This window comes from Pinus tabuliformis, chromosome 8, assembly GCF_031772625.1.
Source record: "Pinus tabuliformis cultivar Carrire ecotype Pingquan chromosome 8, CPIR1, whole genome shotgun sequence".
In the NCBI taxonomy this organism is placed as follows: domain Eukaryota; kingdom Viridiplantae; phylum Streptophyta; class Pinopsida; order Pinales; family Pinaceae; genus Pinus; species Pinus tabuliformis.
The window spans coordinates 1,441,079,723-1,441,101,073 of NC_142294.1; the positions used below are offsets into that span (position 1 = coordinate 1,441,079,723).

General features: G+C 35.4%; 2 protein-coding genes across 2 annotated transcripts; both read right to left on the reverse strand.

Annotated features, from left to right (window-relative positions):
• Positions 1-7,113: 7,113 nt before the first annotated feature.
• On the reverse strand, positions 7,114-7,503 carry LOC149241116 (secreted RxLR effector protein 78-like). Its single transcript, XM_089370436.1, has one exon. The coding sequence runs from the start codon at positions 7,501-7,503 to the stop codon at positions 7,114-7,116; it is 390 nt and encodes a 129-aa protein (XP_089226562.1).
• A 2,064-nt stretch (positions 7,504-9,567) lies between these two features.
• Positions 9,568-10,389, reverse strand: LOC149241117 (uncharacterized). The gene has a single exon (XM_089370437.1). It carries the CDS (start codon positions 10,387-10,389, stop codon positions 9,568-9,570), a length of 822 nt encoding a protein of 273 aa, XP_089226563.1.
• Between the last annotated feature and the right edge of the window lie 10,962 nt (positions 10,390-21,351).

Genomic DNA, 21,351 nt, shown 5'->3' on the forward strand with positions numbered 1-21,351 from the left:
TCCTTAGTAATATGTGAAAAAGCTTTTGAACCAAATACTCTTAAGTGACTGACAGCAAGCTTAAAACCATATCAAGCTTTGAATGGAGTCTTGGGATCAAGACTCTTATTTCAATTTCTATTCTTTAAATAGACTGCAGTATTAATAACTTCTTCCCAAAAGCCATTAGATATGTTCTTACCTTTCAACATGTTGTGTGCACACTCCACCAGAGTTCTTTTCTTTCTCTCTGCAACCCCATTCTATTGTGGAGTGTGGGGTACTGTAGACTGTTGAATTATTCCATGATCCCTGCAATATTTGATGAAGTTTCCAAGCTTGTATTCTCCCCTATGATCTGAGTGGAGAATTTTGATGACCTTCCCTCTCTACTTTTCAACCATAGTTCTTAATTCTCTAAAGTATTCAAAAGCATGACTTTTATCTTTGAGAAAATACACCCAGGTATATCTGGTGCAATCATCAACAAATAACGAAAAATAATAAGCTCCTCCTAAGGACCTTTTCTGCATTAGTCCACATATATCAGTGTGCAAAAGTTCAAGTATATCTCTCTTTCTCCTATTTAAATTTGAGGGAAAATCATCCCTATGCATTTTTCCAAGTGCAAATCCTTCACAATCAACATGTGCATTTATTAAAACAAGAAGTCCATTAACCATACCTTGCTTCTGTAGTAGCAATAAGTCATGAAGATTGATGTGTCCAAATCATTGGTGCCATAGATTCTCTGTTGTCATAGCTGCTCAAGTTAAAGCTTGATGTGGCATGATTGTATTATTTAAATTATATAGGCCTCCAACTCGTATTCTAGATGCAACCGACTTCTGATGATCCAACACAAGATCCTCAATATCTAGTAATCGATTTGCAAATTCGACACATATTTGCTTCTAGTGACTTGAATTCTGCAAACTCTTCCAACAGCTCTAGATCCGGATTTAACACCAATCATAAATGCTCTTGATTTTAAAAAATACCAACACTACACCAACAATCGCATCCACCAAAGCAACACTCGCGATCTTAGTCACGAAAACTGCGATCTCCAATCAACAATCAAGACTTGGCCTTATCATACCAAACAATCTCGAATCTTATTGGAATGATCTCGGCCTCAAAGCATTAATAAAAAATGCGACCACTTTGGAAAACTACCAAGCGATCAAGAGAGCATCCAACATCAAAGCACCACTGTAGCACAAACCATGCGATCTCAACCTCCTGCGTGGAGTCACCACAGATACCAAGCAATCTCGATGTGATGCCAAGGGATCTCGGACTGAAGCAATTTCAACCCAATTTTTTTTATAGGAAGACTAGAACACTGCGTCAACGATCTCAGCAGTGATCTTGAGCTTCAATACACCTCAACTTCACATGGAGCAACATCAACTTCAAATGGAACAATCTCGACCTCAAAAGAAAATATAAAGCCACAACAACTTTCTTCTGTCCTTGTTTCATGAAAAACCTCAATAAAATTCACCAGCATGGAATTTTGAGATTGGGTTCATGCTTACAACTCGCTTTGATCCTGATTGCTCTAAGGAGAGGGGAATCAATGTGAGAATTAACCCAAAATGGCGTAATGATCGTCGTGTTGACCGGTGCGTGAGCGAGGGAAAAACATTGTGTTGATTTGGCTTTACTCAGCAAAAGCACAATTTTTGCAGCAACGCCTTTGCCATTGAGGCTCTCACACAACGCCTCTCTCCAACCACCAAGGCACTCACACTTCATCCACCAAGGCTCTTTAACTTTCCAGCCACTAATGCTCAACACAGATTCACCAATTTCAGCCACAGGGGTTCTCAGCTACCAAGGCTCTCAATCTACCACTAAGGCTCTCAATCTAGCCACCAAAGCTCACCAAATCTCATACCATGTTAAAAATGGAAGACAAAATTGAAACACTGAAACTAGGAGCTCACGAGTGAGCAAGCTGCACCTAGAAATTGCTTGGGTAGTACCGCACACCTTCATTAATCATATAATCAAAATGGTTTACATGAATTTAGGGAGATCAAAATTGTCTCCTAGAAAATAGAAACTAATGATAATCTAGGACACACGCACAAATGTGAAACAAAATTTCTCCAATATTACATAATTCTCCATTATTTTCAACTTGCAAGGCCTTTCCTGAAATGTGAAGTGTGATTTATTTCTCCATTGATAATGTATTATGTTTTCTATTAATACTGTATTGAGTTGTTTCTGCTTTTTTTCTCTGTCTTTTGTTATCCATTTTGCCTGTAGTATTTATTAAGATCGGTGTTATGCATTTGGCCTGTAGTCTTTATTAAGATCTATGTTGTGTTCTTGAAACTCTGGCTTGTAGTCTTTATTGAGATCTATGTTGTGTTCTTGAAACTCTGATCCTGTGCTCTGCGCTCCTCTGAAAACATCACAAACCTAAGTTACAAATATTTCAATATAACTAATAAGATTTCTATGATAATTTAGAAAATTAGTTGGTTTCTTGTTTTTCAAAATGAAATTGGCAGGATATATATTACCTGGTCAAAAATTAAGGGAAAGCCTGCACGCCCACCAACTCCATAAAAAATAATGGACTCAACAAAACTGCATATCAACCAAATATCGCAGCAACAAGCAAACCTATGTATGAAAAGACATATATTTCCTTAGGTTTCATAGGGGAAATGTCGGTTCTCTTAATGTTTTCAATGCGCTCATACATGGTTCCGAAGAGCCCTCGAAAATATTTGAGATTGTGAATTATTTGACATAACCTTGTAGTGGGACACTAAGAATGAAGGTTCTATCCAGATTTATGACTATATGAATCTGTCAATTTAAGTTACGAGCTTAGCAAACCAGTAATAAAAACAAAGAGGAGAAACGACAAGCCATTTAATTTAGGAAGGATAACTTAGGAAGGCGGCGTGCCCAACTACTGGTCCGGTAATTACATTTCTCCGGCGGTCAGCAATCTAGAGGCTCCAGGGTAGCATTTCAATGATAAAGTTAAATTACAATTACTTCCATATAAACAACAAGATTTCTAGATAACAGTTTAGAGTTCTTGTATTTGAAAATGGAACTGGTAGGGTATATTTATTACCTGGTCAAAAATGAGGCAAAAACCTGCACGTCCACCAAACCTCAAAAAAACTACAAATTAACCAAGTACATATATTTCGTCAACTTTCATCAGGGAAAATGTAGGTTCTCTTAATATTTCCTGTGCCGCGGGGGCCCGCCCAGCAATTCACACACTACTAAATAGAATAGAAACGATTCGCACACAATAGAAATAAATTCAACCAAGGAAACCAAGAACATTAAAGCACTCATTAAAAAAAAATGCAGAACAAACAATAAAACCACCACATTAACAAGCCAACCCAATCCAATGCCGAACTCGAAAACAATTGAGATGGAGCTGCTGTGTTCCTTGGTTCTGAGCAGTGCTTTATGTACACTCAATTTCCAACACTCTCCAGCTTTTTTCATATTTATATTATTTTAGAAGTTTTTTAACAATTACATTGTCCAACGTCACTTTGGAACAATCATGGTCATCCATGGTTAACCTTGGTCCAACATCGCATTATGACAAAGGTTGTATCACTAGGAAAATCAACCATGCTCAACCATTGTCTCATGTCGCATTGTGACAAAGGTTCTCTCAATATGAAAATCATACATGGTCAACCATAGTCAAGCTTCACATTGTGAAAAAGATTGTGTCAATATGAAAATCAACCATGGTCAACTTTGGTCAACCATTTTAGGATTTATAATATTTATCTTAGGGTTTATATACCTCGAGTTTATAATATTTATCCCTTGAGTTTAATATTAATCCCTTGGGTTTATAATCCCTTAGGTTTTTAGTATTAATCCGTTAAGCTTATTATTTCTTTGGGTTTATAATGGTCAACTTTGGTCAACCATTTTAGGATTTATAATACTTTTCTTAGGGTTCATATACCTCGGGTTTACAATATTTATCCTTTTAGTTTAATATTATTCCATTGGGTTTATTATTTCTTTGGGTTTATAATATTTATCTTATGATTTATATATCTTAGTTATATAATATTAATTCCTTGGGTTTAATATCATTCCCTTAGTTTTATAATATCTTGGGGTTTTAGAATAAATCCCTTTAAATTTATAATATCAATCCCTTGGATTAAAAATAATAATATTATTTAACAATAATAGTAATATTAATTAGTAATAATAATCATAATTATTTAGTAATAACAAAAATTACTTTAAAATCATAATAATAATAATAATAATAATTTTTTATAATAAATAATAATATTTATTTATAAATAATTATTAATTATTATTAAGTACTAAATATTATTATCATTAATTAATATTAAGCATTAATTATTATTATTATTTATAATTATTATCATAATTATTTATTATTTGAGAATAAAAATTATTATTTATTATAAAAAAATAGTATTATTAAATTATTAATTTTTATTAATAATTTAAAATTAAATAATAATAAATTACATTTAATATTAAATAATAATTAATAATAATTAATATTTATTTTTAGTTATATTAATAATAATAATATTTTTATTGTAATTGTTTTTTTTTTTAAATATTTTTATTATTCTATATTTATCAATGTTTTTTTTGTAAGGTTCAACGAGACTTTATATTAATAGAATACAGTAAAATACATGATGCAGAGTGGGAGTCGATGGGACCTCCCTGTGTCTGCCTTTGTACAACTGAGCTGGTCTAGTCTCTGCTCTCACTCTCTCTCTCTCTCTTTTTTTTCTTCGAGTGGGTCGCTTACAGCTTGTATAATTGTCAATAGATGCAGATATGGAAGAATCAAAGGAGCCTGGCATTCGCTATGCTTGCTGGTCTACCTTGTTTATGGTGTGGCATTTCTCTCTGAGTTCCCCCTCCTCCAAGTCTTACCAGAGGATGTGATAGTCTTCACTATTGGACTGAACGCCAGCATTGGCTATGGTGTTGGCCAGCTTATTTGCAGTTCTTCTGACTGCTTGAAAGGTAATGCCTTGAATGTTGCCAAGATGGGCTTGCAGATCCTTCAGGATTGCCGAGAGCCTCCAACTGGGTGTGATCTTGTCCACTTGAGTGCCATTTTGAAGTTTTCTCATCATCTTGATGACAATCTCCGAGTCTCCTTCCACTACCAGGGGTAGAAATTTGTAGTGGTCAACCAGGGTGATGCCTTTGATGAGAGCAATCAGTTCTGCAGCGTTGTTGGTGTTGTTTCCCAGATTGCCATGGTAGATAAGCTGGATATTCCCTGTGTGGTCCCTGATTGCTCTGCCGTACCTGGTTTTCCCGGGTTTTGCTTTGACGCGCCATCGAAGTTTAGTTTGAATGCTGGAAATGGCGGTGTTCCCCATTTGTCCTGCTTCATCACTTCTGTGGTCTGGTTCCTACCTGTAGGAGTGGTCCAGGCTTTGAGATTGAGGATTTGGACAATCCTTTGATCATTTGGTGACAGGTTCCCCTCTTGCGGCATTATGTCCATGGCATGGATCGTTTCTGTTATTAGCTGCCTCGTTTTTTCCATTAACCTATCCACTGACATCGCAGAGTTCTTAAAGATTCGAGCATTGCGCTCTTTCCAGAGAATCCATACCACGGCTCCCGGAATGAGGTTCCATGCCCTGTTGATCAGATTATTGGTGGACATGGAGGATCGCCAATTGCTCAAGGTAAGGCAGATCGAGTCTCTGTTTCTGTCGGTTTGCCTGAAGACAAAAGCTATATCATCCCATAGCGCGCAAGCGGTGGGGCATGTGTTGAGAATGTGGTTGAGCGTTTCATTATCATTCTCGCAGAGGGCGCATCGAGAGGGTCCGATGAAACCCCGTCGCTGTAGATTGTTCCAAGTAAGCACTCTGTTGTGCATGACCAGCCAAGAGAACAGGGTTATTTTGGGCCAAGTGCCTCTGGTCCAGAGGGCGTGCCATCTGGGGTCCGGTTTCCAGTCAGGTGAAGCAGCGATGATTCTGTAGGCTTCTTTTAGATTGAAAGTTCCTTTAGAATTGTTTCCCCATCGCAGGATGTCTTCTCTGGTTGAGGTGAGGATCCTGCGTTGTTCTAGCTATTGTAGGAGTTGTTCTATATTTCCATTGTGGTCTTGAGTTGGCCATTGATCTTTGGTTAGCCATTTTTGCCAAGTGGTGGTCAGTGTTTGGGGTTGCCAATAATCTACTACCTTTTTTAGCCCTGCCTCTTGCATGTCATTTTTTAGTGTAGTCCAATCTGGGTGGTCTAGAGGAGGGAGTTGCTGCCAAGCATCCTCCCAAAAGAGGGCAGTGTTGCCTTGGTGCACTTCCCAGAAGCAGTGCTGCTGAACAATGTGTCGGTTCTCCCATACTTTGTTCCAGAGGGGAGAGCCTTGAGTGCTGCCAGTGAGCCTGATGAGGTCTTTGTCCTGTATTTGATTTGTGTACTTTGCTTTCCATAAGGTGCCCCATAGGGAATTAGGGTTCTCCACCCATCTCCACCAGATTTTTGCTGCAATAGCCTTGCTTTGAGTTTTAGGTTCTCTTAGGCCCAGTCCTCCTGCCAGCTTTGGTTTGCATATGTCTGTCCACTTGAGGAGGGCCCATTTGCGCTTCTTTGAATCTCCATTCCAGAGAAAGGACCGGTGGATGTTTCGAATGGATTTGTAGACTGATTTGAAGAACATGTAGGCCGACATTGTTTGAAGAACTGATTTGACCAGTACCAGTCTGCTGGCCATGTTTAGGGCTCGATGAGTCCAACTACTTAATATGACCTTCATTTTGTTGAGGAGATCTTCCCAATTTGCAGCTTTGGGGGTGTATTCGGAAAGTGGGATGCCGAGGTATTTGGTTGGAAGCGAGTTCCTCTGAATCTTGAGAATTTTGCTGAGATTTCTCTACACAGGAATAGAAGTGTTGAAGAAAAATAATTTGGATTTTGTTAGATTGATCTCCATATCTGAGGCTTCCGTGAAAGTACTTAGCACCTTGTTGAAGGTTCGAGCTTCCTTTACTGTGGGGGTTCCCATAAGCATTGTGTCATCGACAAATTGCTGATGCGCTACTGTGGGTCCTTGATGCATAGCTTTGAGGCCTTTGAGCTGATTCATTTGGACCGCTTGGGATAGATGACAAAGAGAAAAGGTGGCAAAGGATCTCCTTGCCGTATGCCTCTGGAAGGGAGGAATGGTTGTAAGGGGCCTCCGTTCAGCATGATTGAGAAGAATGCTCCTGAGACCATTTCCATTATCCATTTTATCCAAATCTGACTAAAGCCGAAAGCCTGGAGGATTTCTCTGATGTATGTCCAGCTGATTTTGTCAAAGGCCTTGGAGAGGTCAAGTTGAATGAGCATGCCCGGGATCTTTTGAGTTTTGATAGAATGCAGCACCTCCTGGTTGAGAATGATGCTGTCAGTTATCTGTCTTCCTTCAACATATCCAGACTGTTCATGAGAAATGATTGAGGGCAGGATGGGTTTAAGTTTGTTGGCCATCAATTTTGAGAGGATTTTATAGATGACGTTCCAAAGGGCTATAGGTCTAAATTTTTTGGGGAGTTAGCATGATCAGATTTGGGGATGAGGATGAGGAAGGTAGCATTGATGGCCAGCAACACTCTCTTGGTTTTGTGGAAGTTCTTTGTCAGATTGAAAAGGTCTGCTTTGATGATGTGCCAGCAAGCTTTGAAGAATTCAATTGTAAAGCCATCTCGTCCAGGGGCTTTGTCAAAGGCCATTGTGAAGACGACTTCTTCAATTTCCTGCTCAGTGAACTCTCTTAAGAGAAGGAAGTTTTGCTCCTCCATTACTAAGGGGGGAATAGCACTAATGATTTTGTTGATAGCTTGGGTTCTATCTTGATTGGGCTCAGAGAGCAGTGACATGAAGTATGAATTTAGTTCGGATCCTATTTGCTCTCTGGTTGAGGCCTTAGCACCATCATCTTTTTGAGGGATAGAATACGATTGTTGGCTCTGTGCTGAATGGTTGATTTATGGAAGAAGCTTGTGTTTCGTTCCCCATGCTTTAGCCACTGCACCCTTGATTTTTGTTTCCATAGCAGCTCTTCTTGTCTTAGTCTGTCTTCCCATTGCTTTTGGAGGTTTGATTCCTGAGCTAACATGTCCTCGTTAGGCCTGTCCTTGATCATTGATTGTTGGAGGCCCGCCATTTTTTCCTTGAGCTCTTTTTTGGCTTGAAAAATGTTACCAAATGTGTTCTTGTTCCAGAATTTGAGCTTGGTCTTAATGCTCTTGAGCTTTTGCTGAAAGATGTACATAATGTTGTCACTCTTTATAGAGGTTTGGGTCCACCAACTTTGTATATTTTGCATGAAGGTTGGGTGATCTATCTAGAAGCTTTTGAACCTAAAAGGCTGGTTTTGGGGCTTGATCATATTGGTGAAGTGCAGCTGTACTGGCCAGTGATCTAATCTCCCAATGGGCAGAATGTTGGCTTCCATGTCTAGATTCTGGAGCATGATGGATTCCGATATGAGGAACCTGTCAAGCCTTGATGCAACCTATCTATTTCCCCCTTGCTTATTGTTCCATGTGTGTAGACCATTGACTGTGGGAACATCAATGAGTTTAGATGCTGCTATGAAGGTACTGAAAGCTTCCTCATCTTTATCCAATCTTCTTAGGCCTCCTTTCTTCTCCGCTAGGTTGGTTATCATGTTGAAATCGCCACCTAGGATCTAGTGGTTGGCACCATGGTGTTGTCTAAATTCGTTCAAGTCTTCCAGCATCTTGAACTTCTCCTGAATTCGCTGAGGTCCATACACATTGGTGATGCATATCGTTTGTTGTGAGTCTGGCATGTTGAAGATGACTGATAGCGAATGCTTAATGGAAAGAGCATTCTACATAAAATGCTTGTTTTTGTTCCAAAACATTAGGAGCCCTCCTGCTTGCCCAATGGCTTCTGTGCTTGTGCATTGAAAGCCTTTTGCAAATAGTTTCTTGAGCGTTTCTATGTTGTTGGCTGAGCATTTGGATTCTTGTAGTAAGACAAGGTCTAGAGATTACGTGAAAAGACGGTTTTTGAGGATTCGTCTTTTGGAGGTGCCATTTAGCCCTATGATATTCCATGTTGTTATCTTCATTGAGAAATCTTCGGTGTGGATAGGACCAGAGCCCTCATTTTTCCTTCATTGATTAGGTGCCTGCCGAGTTCTTGTATTTGTTGCTTTGTCGATTTTCTCCCCCGTTTTCTTCCTGGACCTTTCGGCTTGTATTGGTCCAGGTCTAGGTTGGCTTGGATGCCTGTTTGGCTGCTATCTCCCCATTGCTTTTTGGCTGCATTCTGATTAAGATATTCTAACTGCAGGTATGCCATTTCAATTTTCTCCAAGTGTTCCTGGGGAATGGCATTCACTCCCTGTTTGGACCATTGCTCGGTGACCTCCTGGAGATCCAGGTCACCCAGGATTTCTTCCAGGGGATTGATAGGAGCAGTTGAGGGCATCCGATTTGGATGAGTTTCTGTGCAGGGAGGGGTATGCAGAGGATCGAGGCTTGTATCGCTGTGGTCGGAGTTGGGCTACGGGATTTGAAGCTATTTCTCGGTTTGGGGATGGTCCGTGCTAGGGATGGAGATGATTGAAGGGTTAGATGGTTGAGATTGCCTGGGTGGATTTTGAGTCGGGGGGGCATGGGATTCCAGAGGGTTTTTGAATGGATCAAGGTTGCCTAGAACTTCAAAGCTATTTTGTTGGGTGGGGATTGGGTTGGAGGGGTGTTTCAGAGGATTTTTCCCTCTTTGCTTTTTGCTTTTCCTGGCAACAGGGATGTAATATGGGGACGGGTTGTCCACCTTGTCTGCTTGGGGTTGAGGTGGGGGTTGATTTAGGGGGCACCCATGACTAAGATGTCCGTGCTGTCGGCATTTCCTACATCTAAAAGGGATATTTTCATAGTCGATGGACTGCTTCCAATGAATTCCTTTGTGGATCAGAGCAATATGACCTGGGAGAGGTCCTGAGACATCCATATAAACACAGATTCTGGCATAGGCAGTGTATTTACCTTGAGATGTGAGATCTGAAGTTTTGATGAAGACGCCCAGCTTGTTCCCGATGGCTTCCAGGATCCGCTTATTCCAATAATCCACCGGCAAGGAGTAGAGTCTGAGCCAGACTGGAACTTTTGTGAAATCTTCCTGCTCTGGAACAAAGTTGGGCTTCCAGTACGTTATGTAGAGTCCTGCCGAGTTGTAGAAGTATGGGCCTCCTTCGAAAGTGCGATCTCTGTCTTCCCTGTGGGTGAAGATGACCGTGAAAAAATTCCTTGCTCCTAATTGTAGTTCATAGTTCCCTTTGGGCTTCCATTTCTGGTTTATCCACCAGCAGAGAGCTTTTTCATTGAGTCTCACTCCCATGAAGCGACATATTAGGGCATGTTTGCACATGTGATCTCTGTATTCTTCGATCCATGGGTCTTCGATGATTAATGAGGGTGTTTCCTTCGATATCGATTTGCAAGGGGATGATCTTGTTGTTCCGCTTTGGCTGGGGATGCTTCTCTCAGCCACAGATCCGTTGGCTTTTGAGCTATAGTTTGCCGCCGGAGCTTTGCCTCTGTCCCTGGATCGGGAGGCTGATGAGGTGAAGGCGGGCTCAGGAGGGAGGCTGCCGAATACGAAGGGGTCGAAGGCTGGGGGGGTCGATCCCCCCCCCGAGGGTGTTCATGGAGCGTTGCGTCTAGGGTTTTAGTTGCAGGAGTGAGCGTTGCAGACCGAGAGCTTTGAATGATCAGTCTATATTTATGAATGTTACAAATGAAGCCTTTGGCTTATATCAATCACATAATATTTTTAATGTGGTTGTGTTAGTAATAAAAATAATTAGTAATTGCCCCAAAAGGTGCAAAAAAATCATTGGTAGGATTGTTGTCATTCACCCCTCTGTGATGTCATAAATTTTATATGGACTAGAACTATGTTAATGTGCGTAAGTGCATTCACCTTATGTTAAAGCAAGACTAATATGCAATGAGGTAGTTCTAAATATTGTCACAGGGTTTCATTTTCATTTCGAGTGTAAGTTTTGGTTGTCTTAATGGTTCATATGGCAGGGTTGGATGTTGTTGGTCGAAACCACAATTGTGTGTTCCCAGTCAGAGGCAAGTTGTTGAATGTAATGAAATCTTGGCTTTGAGAGATCTGTGGTTTTTATCTTTTGAATTGATCGGAGAATCCACAGTATAAACATTTTTGTACCAACGTTTCGAATCCCAAGTGGGATCCATCATCAAGGTTGAAGAATGATGATAAAAGAAGAGCAATCGGGCAGAATAAATACTAAAGAGGAAGAAATTTTCAAGGAAGAATCGACTGTCGGCTAGAATCCTTAATTTTATTATTATTATTATTTATTTTATTTTTTATTATATTATTATTTTTTTATTTCAAATTAAATATTATTAATAATTAACATTTAAAATAAATTAATATAATAACTCATACATTAATTAATGTAATATAAATATGATAATAATCAATTATTAATTAATTATTATTAAATAATAATAATAAAATATTATAATAATAATTAACATTTTAAAATAAATTAATATAATAACTCATACATTAATTAATGTAATATAAATATGATAATAATCAATTATTATTAATTAATTATTATTAAATAATAATAATAAAATATTAAAATAATAATTATTAATTAATTAAATTAATATGATTAAATCTTATTATAAATGCTTAATATTTACAGCTAATATAATAATTATCTAAATAATAATTAATAATTAAAATAGATTAATATAATAATTCATATATTCATTAATAAAATAACTAATATATAAATTATTATAAAATTATAATAATAATAATCAACTATTTAAGATCTAAATAAATTAAATTAAAAATATTTGATCTTATTAATTATTAATTATTATAAATAATTACTTATTTATAATAAATTAATATAATAATTCAAATATTAATATATTAATAAAATAACTAATATATAAATTAATGATAATAATAATCAATTATTTTATAATAAATAATTAATTATTATTGAATAATAATAATATAATAATAATTGATTAATTAATATAATAATTAATATATTATATTAATTAAATATAATAACTATTATATAAAATAAATTAATATATTCATATTAGAAGTTATAAATGATTAATATATATAGTTAACAAATATAATAATTAATTAACTGAATAATATATTTTTTATTTTATATTAACTCATTGATAAATTAATATATATAGTTAACAAATATAATAATTAATTACCTGAATTATATATATATATATATATATATATATATATATATATATTCTTTTTTTTATTATTAACTCATTAATAAATTTAAATAATATTATATTATATTATATTTAAATTTATATTAACTAATTAATAACTTTAAATCAAATAAGTAAATATAAATAATTAATATTTATAGGAAGTTAATACAAATGAAAATTATAATGACTAATATATAAATGAATAAATAAATATAATAATAATATAATAATAATAATCAATTATTATATAATAATTAATTAGTTATTATATAACAATAATAATAATTAAATATTATAATAATAATTAATTATAAAATTAATATACTATTATTAATATATTAATTAATATAATAATTCTTATAATAATTCTTATATAAAATTAATATATTTATTAAAATTAATATATTTATAATAATTAATAAGTAATTATTTATAATAATTAATAATTAATAAGATCAAATATTTTTAATTTAATTTATTTAGATCTTAAATAGTTGATTATTATTATTATAATTTTATACTAATTTATAAATTAGTTATTTTATTAATGAATATATGAATTATTATATTAATCTATTTTAATTATTAATTATTATTTAGATAATTATTATATTAGTTGTAAATATTAAGCATTTATAATAAGATTTAATCATATTAATTTAATTAATTAATAATTATTATTTTAATATTTTATTATTATTATTTAATAATAATTAATTAATAATAATTGATTATTATCATATTTATATTACATTAATTAATGTATGAGTTATTATATTAATTTATTTTAAAATGTTAATTATTATTATAATATTTTATTATTATTATTTAATAATAATTAATTGATAATAATTGATTATTATCATATTTATATTACATTAATTAATGTATGAGTTATTATATTAATTTATTTTAAATGTTAATTATTAATAATATTTAATTTGAAATAGAAAATAATAATATAATAAAAAATAAAATAAATAATAATAATAATAAAATTAAGGATTCTAGCCGACAGTCGATTCTTCCTTGAAAATTTCTTCCTCCTTAGTATTTATTATGCCCGATTGCTCTTCTTTTATCATCATTCTTCAACCTTGATGATGGATCCCACTTGGGATTCGAAACGTTGGTACAAAAATGTTTATACTATGGATTCTCCGATCAATTCAAAAAATGTAATGAAATCTACCAATAAACAGATCATAGAAAATGATGAGATTCAAAATGTCAAGAAATCCTTGGTCTGTAGCATGGAAAGAAATATGACAGTGTCAAATCTCTGGGATATGGTCGTTTGATGATTATGAAAGATCGGGTGAGACAATGCTTCCAATCTCTACTGAGGTAAGAATAGAGATGCACTTGTCTCTCCTTCCATTCAATTCACCATCCAAATCTGTTTGTTTTCTTGTAATGCCCTTGTTCTAGTTGCATAAAACCCTTTAAAATTTGAATCTAACCCTTTAGAAAATGCTCAGAGCACACAAGTGATATATTGGGACAATTATAGTTATATAGGTTAGGAAGCACAAAGAATATCAGTTACAAAACTTTCTTTTTTTCTCTTATTAAGAAAACAACTAATAAAAGATCAATGGCTAACAAATAAGTGACTACTGTAAAAACTCAAAAATCTATGTCTCCCGAAGCACACTTATAAACAAATTAATATACATAGAACAATACAATCCATAATTTGGGTAATACACCAACTACACAATATGTCATATTCTACAAAGATATAACAATTATCTTTAGAAAAGCAGAGTTGTTATAGTCATCTATCATCTTCCAAAACTCTGTCAACTTCCTATGGAGGAATAGTCAAGAAACATATTATATGAACCAAGCAAAAGTCTAAGACATATCTAGCCTACTGTGAAATCTAAAGAAAAAATATTTTGGCATAAACTTGTAGCTAAGCATGGTATGAAATATCTGCTCGCAACTTGGCTCAGGTATGTATCACGCAGCCTCTTCCAGATCATGTCCATGGAAATCCTCTTTGTCAATCTTTCCTTTCTGCAAAATGTCCTCATACATTTCCCTAAGACAGTTGGGTTCATCCCTCAACCTCACTACAATCTTCTTCTTACTCTTCTTTGTGGTTGAGAGGGAAGCATGTACCTCTCATGTTCCATTCGTCCAAGACCTTCTCCCATGCTTTGGCACATAGCTCTATTTTGAATGAAAATTTCTTGGAGAGGGAAACTTTTTTTGTTAGTTTGTTTGTATGCTAGGGCCATTTCATATTGTTGCAAAGCCTATGCTATTTTTTCCTCCATTACCTTCCTACCACCTCCTATCTGTTGCTTCAATTTGCTCCTCTATTGTCTTATTATCACCTTGCCTTACCTTCCTTGGATTACTGAGAACCAATAAGGTCTGCTTCATATATAAGATTTCCTATGGGTAGTACATTTGGACAAAAGGAATTCCCTTCTTCCACATAACTTAATTTCCAACCCACATGAAACAAGGCATGTTTAGTAGCTTTCATGCTAGCCACACCAATGGCAAAGCCACTCAATTCTTTTTCTCACTACCCAAAACTAATTCAAATGGTTGTTGTTCTTGCCAACATGTCAATTCTGTGAAGGCTTGGTGCCATTCTCTACCTTGATGTTTTATTTCATAATGAAGAACCTCCCATTTAAAATTATGGACACAAATGAATTGGCTAATTAGGATGTCCTTGTATTAATTGTCAACTGGATCCAAATTTGTGGTCATTCCTTTCTAGTTTCCAAACAAACAACTTGGTACAAACAACCAGGTTGAATTTCTTCAATCACAAACATCACATATTAGCTCACCCATCAAGACCACAAGCTCTGCAAAAACACTATTTGTACTTATGAAGGAAGATCACACTGTTGGCTAGCCAACAACCTACAAATTTTGTCAAATTCAAACTTTTTCTACTACTGCTCGAATAATTCTCGAATGTGCTCAATTACTAGTCCGAGATTCTTGGCAATAACAACCACATGAGTTGCATAAATCACCCTTTTCATACTTCCCTTAACAATTTGTATATTGTTATAAAAAAACGATGACCTCATGTTCCCGCTATAAATCTCAAAATATTTAATCAAGAGGTACACACTAAGAATGAAGATATTTAGATCCTATTGTGCTTTGTACTTTAAATATAAAAATATTTAATCAAGACGTACATACCAATAATGAAGATATTTGGATCCTAATCTCCTTATAAGGGACAAGTAAATATGTTGATCATGTAATGCTACAATTGAACTTGATTTGTTTCCTTGAGTAAGGGTAAGGCTACATGTTCGTATCTAGCCTTGTTCACCAAATGCAAGTGAAAATATTTCCCATACGTACCCCTAGTTAAAGCAGGGGTAATAGAATGCACAATTTGAGTAGTAACAAAGCCAACAATGAATACTCTACTTCTCTGAAGATGTGCCACCTTTGGTGATAAGGTACCGAAATGGTAGTTTGATGAGTTGAGACCATTGCATAAACTCTACAAGTGTGAGAAGAGTGTACCCATTGTTTTCCTATTTTTCTGGGCCAATTCTTGATCCTTGTTTTTTAAGCGTTACATCACCAGATAAAGAATCATTTGGCAGGAGAGTACTTGTATTTCTAGACACTAGTTTAGAGAATTGGTTGGCTTCTTGTGTTTTGAAATGGAATTGCAGGGCATATATATTACCTGGTGAGAAATGAGGCTAAAACCTGCATGTCCACCAACCCTAAAAAAACCTACAAATTAACCAAGTACGGCAGAAAGAAGCAATTACATATATGAAGAGACATATATTTCCTCAGCTTTCATCGCGGGAAATGTTAGATCTCTTAATATTTCCTGTGCGACGGTGCTCATACAAGTCGCGCAAAACCCTCGAAAATATTATTTGTTCATATTGTGAATAATTTAATGGAACCTTGTAATGGGATCCCCAAGAATCAAGCTTCTCTCACAGTCTATGAAAATATCCATTCGTCAATTAGAATTAAGAAGTGAGACACCGAGTCGGAGATAGACTAGGGTTTGGTAGCATCTTTAAGATTTGTTTGATGCGCATCTTTTATAGTGGCACTTACCATGGTTTAACGGAACTCCAACTCAACCTTAAAAATTATATGAAACTTTCATATATGCTGAACTTCAACACACACTTTTTTTTAGTATGTTGAAATCAATCTCGACATCAAAAGAAATCCTACAGTGAAAATCCATATGAAACTTAATATATGCAGAATTTCAAGATCAATCTTCACGATAAAAGAAATTTTAAACCGTGCTTGATTTTACGTATTATTGTTTCTATTTATTTAATATATGAGTGTTGATTACGATCTATTGTTTATATATTGACATGGTCATCTCAGTGGTCATTTGGTTGCTCTAAATAAAACAAACTTTATCACTCATATTTCTAAATAGAATAGAGCCGTTGCGTATAAATATGTTAAAATAAACTAACAAATTCAAACGTACCATTATGCCATATACACCCATAATAATATAATAATAGATTAGCGAATTTCACGGTATTTTCTTCGAGCGTTTGTGATTTTCTACGACTTATATTCCAAATTTCGCTCACTCGCATTTTGACCGATATTTAAAAAACAATTTTATGATTTAGCGTAACAAGGAGGGTTAGAGATTGTGTATTTTTCTGGTCAAGTATTTTTCTTACTTGATAATTGTTTTTTACAATTCCGCCATTTCTAAATCTCTATTACTCGATTGCTAATAATTCAGCCAAAATAGCCCATATCCAAAAATCAACGCACATCCCAACCAATATTTCCAATGCCAGAGAGCCATTAATACACTGAAGGGCTCCGAAATCCGCTTTGGATGTCAACACATGTACAAGATTACGCAGAAGACCTGCAATTGCTGGGCGACTATGCTTCCTTTCGGTAAGATTTAACAGATGTTGATTGGTGATTATAGTGGTGGCTGGTTTTAAACTCAAATACATATGTGTACGAAATGCATAGCATGGCATTGCTTCTTTCGTTTTGATGAACAGTAGGAGTTGCACTGATCACATTAATAGCATACGATTTTCGAAGGCCAAGTCCACACAGGCTGCGAGAAAAGCCTCTCAGAGGAGCAAATAGAAGAGCTAAAGGCGATCATCACAAGGTTTGATCTCGACTACGGAAGCTTGATTAAAGGTAATACGTCAAAATGTCTTTTCTCTGCGTTGATTAAAGGTTGATGCTTCACTGCCAGTTTGTTGTGATTTGAAGCATAACTTTGATGGTCACGCAGTCGATCGCCATCCCAAACATCTGTTAAACACCCAGCCTCTCGTGGTCGGTTTCGTCCTTTTTGTGGCCATGACTAGAGTTAGTGCCTCTTATTGTTGAAGGGATTTTAAATCTCAGGTGCGTAGCTGCCCTGAGGACTTTTTATGTGGATTCTCAAATATTTGTTCCATTAATGGTTCACTTTCATTTATTGTAAATAGCTGTCTACAACAATCTCAATGGGTGTGGGTGTATAATCTGTAGAATCTCTTTTTCTGAGAAGAAAAATTGGATGTTATGTGCATCGAACTCAAATGTCGCTGGAAAAACTTATGCCGTTAAACAAGCTGTAAGGGTAACTATGGGCAATAGAAATTAGATATCGCTCTGACAGAGAGATCAGAGACTCAGACACATAACTCAGAAACTTGAAACACTTAAAACTTGCAACTTCGTAACTTATCTTCATTTAATCACTGAACTGATTTTTATAGACAAAGAGGAAGTTTCTGGAGTGGGTGAGGCGGTGGCTTCTCTAGAAACCTATCCAGCTCTTCATGTTGGGGATTTTTCTGATAAAATCCCAAAAACACATAAAAACTAAAACTCAACACACAGAGACACTGCTCTACTTCCTTTACTCCAGGATCTTTTTGCACAGGGAAGCTTTAAAAAGAAAATTTCTGAGAACAGAGATTTTTTACACCCATAATAAACTTGTATTAATTCATAAAAGGCCTGATACTATTTTCTTCCTCTTTCTCAGAGGGATTTACACAAGAACTTTCACCAAAACAAAATACTCTGTCTCTCTTTTACAAAATGATTTTTACACTGCTGTGTAAAATCTTCATACACTTTTACTGCTGTAAAAGGAGCTTTTACATTTACTGCTGTAGCATAAAAATTTACATAAGTTTACTGCTGTAAAACAATTTCATTATACGCTCATGCGTATTACAAAACCTCCAGCACATAAAACATTACAAGCTCTGTTCTCATTTCACCTTCGCACTGCAGTGCGTTTTCACCGTTCCATTACAAAAAGTCAACACCACAAAAACAAAACATTACAAAATACAAAGATGCATATCTTGTGCACTGCTGTGCATACATCCTCTGGTTTCTTTTTCGCTGCCACGAACACCTTGTTTCATCTCCTCCCGTGTGCAAAATACAATGCCATACCAAGTCAACGCATACACAAAACATATATTTTTATGTGTTAACAAAACAAGTTTAATATTACGTGCCGTAAATAAGAAAGACTTAAATGTTTACCTACTCCTATGACAATTTATTAAACATATTAACAACACAGTCTGCGGTCAACGAAACTTGACTTTTACTTCACGCATGATTTTTAATTCGATGCAGGTTCGTATGCATCTTGGAGCAATCGACGGCGGAGGTTGATGAAGTAAATCGGACGGTGGACGGAGATATCGGGAGGCATTACATGACTGAACGATAGCACCCGAGATTGTCAGACTTGCTTACGTATGGGGAGAGCCACGCGTCTGCACCATATTGTATCGGGCTCAAATATACGGAAAATGTCTTTGCCGGAAAGTGGTCCGAGAAATCTCAGGCGGGTTTGGTGAACGGTTTCTGGCGATATACGTCTGCGTTGAAATTACATATTCAACACTCCCCTTTAATTTCAACTGCTGGGCATTCGGTCATACCCAGACACTTTCTCAAAAATTCAAAGCTTTTCTGATCCAAAGGCTTTGTCAAGATGTCTGCTACCTGTTCTTGAGTCCTGCAATGTTCTAAGACAATTTCTCCATTGTTCACCAATTCTCTGATGTAGTGAAACCTTGTATCAATGTGTTTCGTTCTCTTATGAAACACTGAATTCTTTGACAATGCAATAGCTGAGCTATTGTCACAAAAAATCACTGTCGCTTTTGCCTGCTCTTGGCCTAAGCTTCTCAACATTCTTCTCATCCACACTGCTTGACATGCTGCTGCTGTAGCTGCCACATATTCAGCCTCTGCTGTAGACAATGCTACAATGGACTGCTTGTTAAAAGCCCATGAAATGGCTCCTGAACCCATATGAAAAACATAACCGGAAGTGCTTTTCCGATCATCTACACTTCCAGCCCAATCACTATCAGTGTATCCAACTAAATCTGAACTTTCTGAGACACTATATAATATGCCAAACATTTTGGTACCTTTGACATACCTCAAAATTCTTTTTGCTGCCTGCCAATGTGCCTCCTTTGGCCTCTCCATGAATCTGGAAATTAAACTAACAGCAAACATAATGTCAGGCCTAGTTGCTGTTAAATACATAAGGTTGCCAACAATACTCTTGTACAAACTAGGATCAAAGTCCTTGCTGCTGTCATAAATGGAGGATAACAATAATATCTTGTCTTTGTTTGGGATATAAAAACTTATGCAAGATTATCAACTCCAAAGAAACCAGTTTTGGTTTTCCAATTTCATATTTCGAATGGTAGGGGAGACAAAATCATAGAGGATATTAAAAGAGAAGTATCTACATTTGAAAAGAAAATTTTTGATGCAAGGACAAATTTATGGGTAAAACTTTTCTTTTATCAGAAAGAGAAGCTAGTTTTTGTTGACTAGGAAGCTTCAAGTGGAGGCAACAAATTCAAGATGGGGGATCATACCTTACAGGAAGTCGTGCGTTATCCAATTTTATCATCTAACAATTATTGGCCCCAAATGCTTCTACTAGTCTTAAATACTTGCTTTCCTTGCAATGATACCAACCCCACTTTATTTTCTTGTTCCAAAAGAAAATACCCAAATCTATGGAGAAGTTTATTGCATATGAATTCCAAAATTAAACCAGAGTTCCAATGTTTCCCTAACTATGAAAATTAGATATGATGGTAAAGGAGGAAATATTATTTACAGAGAATTAAAGGATGTGGAAACCTGTAATTTCATTGATAATGCTAGGAAAAATAGTAAAACAAAAGAAACAAAAAATGAGCATGATGGATTAGTGGACACCAAAGGGATCCCAGAATCTAGAAATGAAGTATTCCATCTATATATTTGTGAGCCTCGAGTTTCTCCTTTGGATTGTGAGCATCAATATGTTTAATGGAATTATTGCAATCAAGTATTCTATGACTCACGAGACTCAGGGGTACACTTGAATTCCCACAGGCGAGAATTCACCCTGGAAAAGAGAGGGTAAATAATTGTGGATTTTGCACATGGGTAGATGACTGTGGCATAATTATTATTAAAAGATATATCATCTCTCACATGAGAAGATTTTAATTTATGCCCAACATCACTATCTGATTGAATATAAAAGTCATTATATTTTTCTCTCATACCCCACTATTGGAAGCATAATAAAATGTTATGTTCTGCACTACCACAATTCCATACATCAGTTCAAATAAATAGAAAACTAATGGTTACAAAGATATGTTCCTCTGAAATAAAAAATATATATTACTACATCCTTATATTCATTCTTATTAATAAGAATGAACAAATGGTGGATTTTTAGCTTCAATTTGTAATAAGAAAAATCTAATATTGATGTAGTAGAACATGACATTTGCAATTACATTGAGGATAAATGCAGATGACGATCATGTCATCATATACATGATACTAGTGATGAATGGAGTATTATGTATCAAGAATTTCATATGACCTTTTCATCAATAGTAATGAATGAGATTGAATATCCATAATGTGCCCCTATTTTCTATAACAAAAAAAGCATTTTTTTCTATATTAGGTTTATCAAGTCCCCACTTCTTGAAAGAATGAAATTCAATTGATAGTA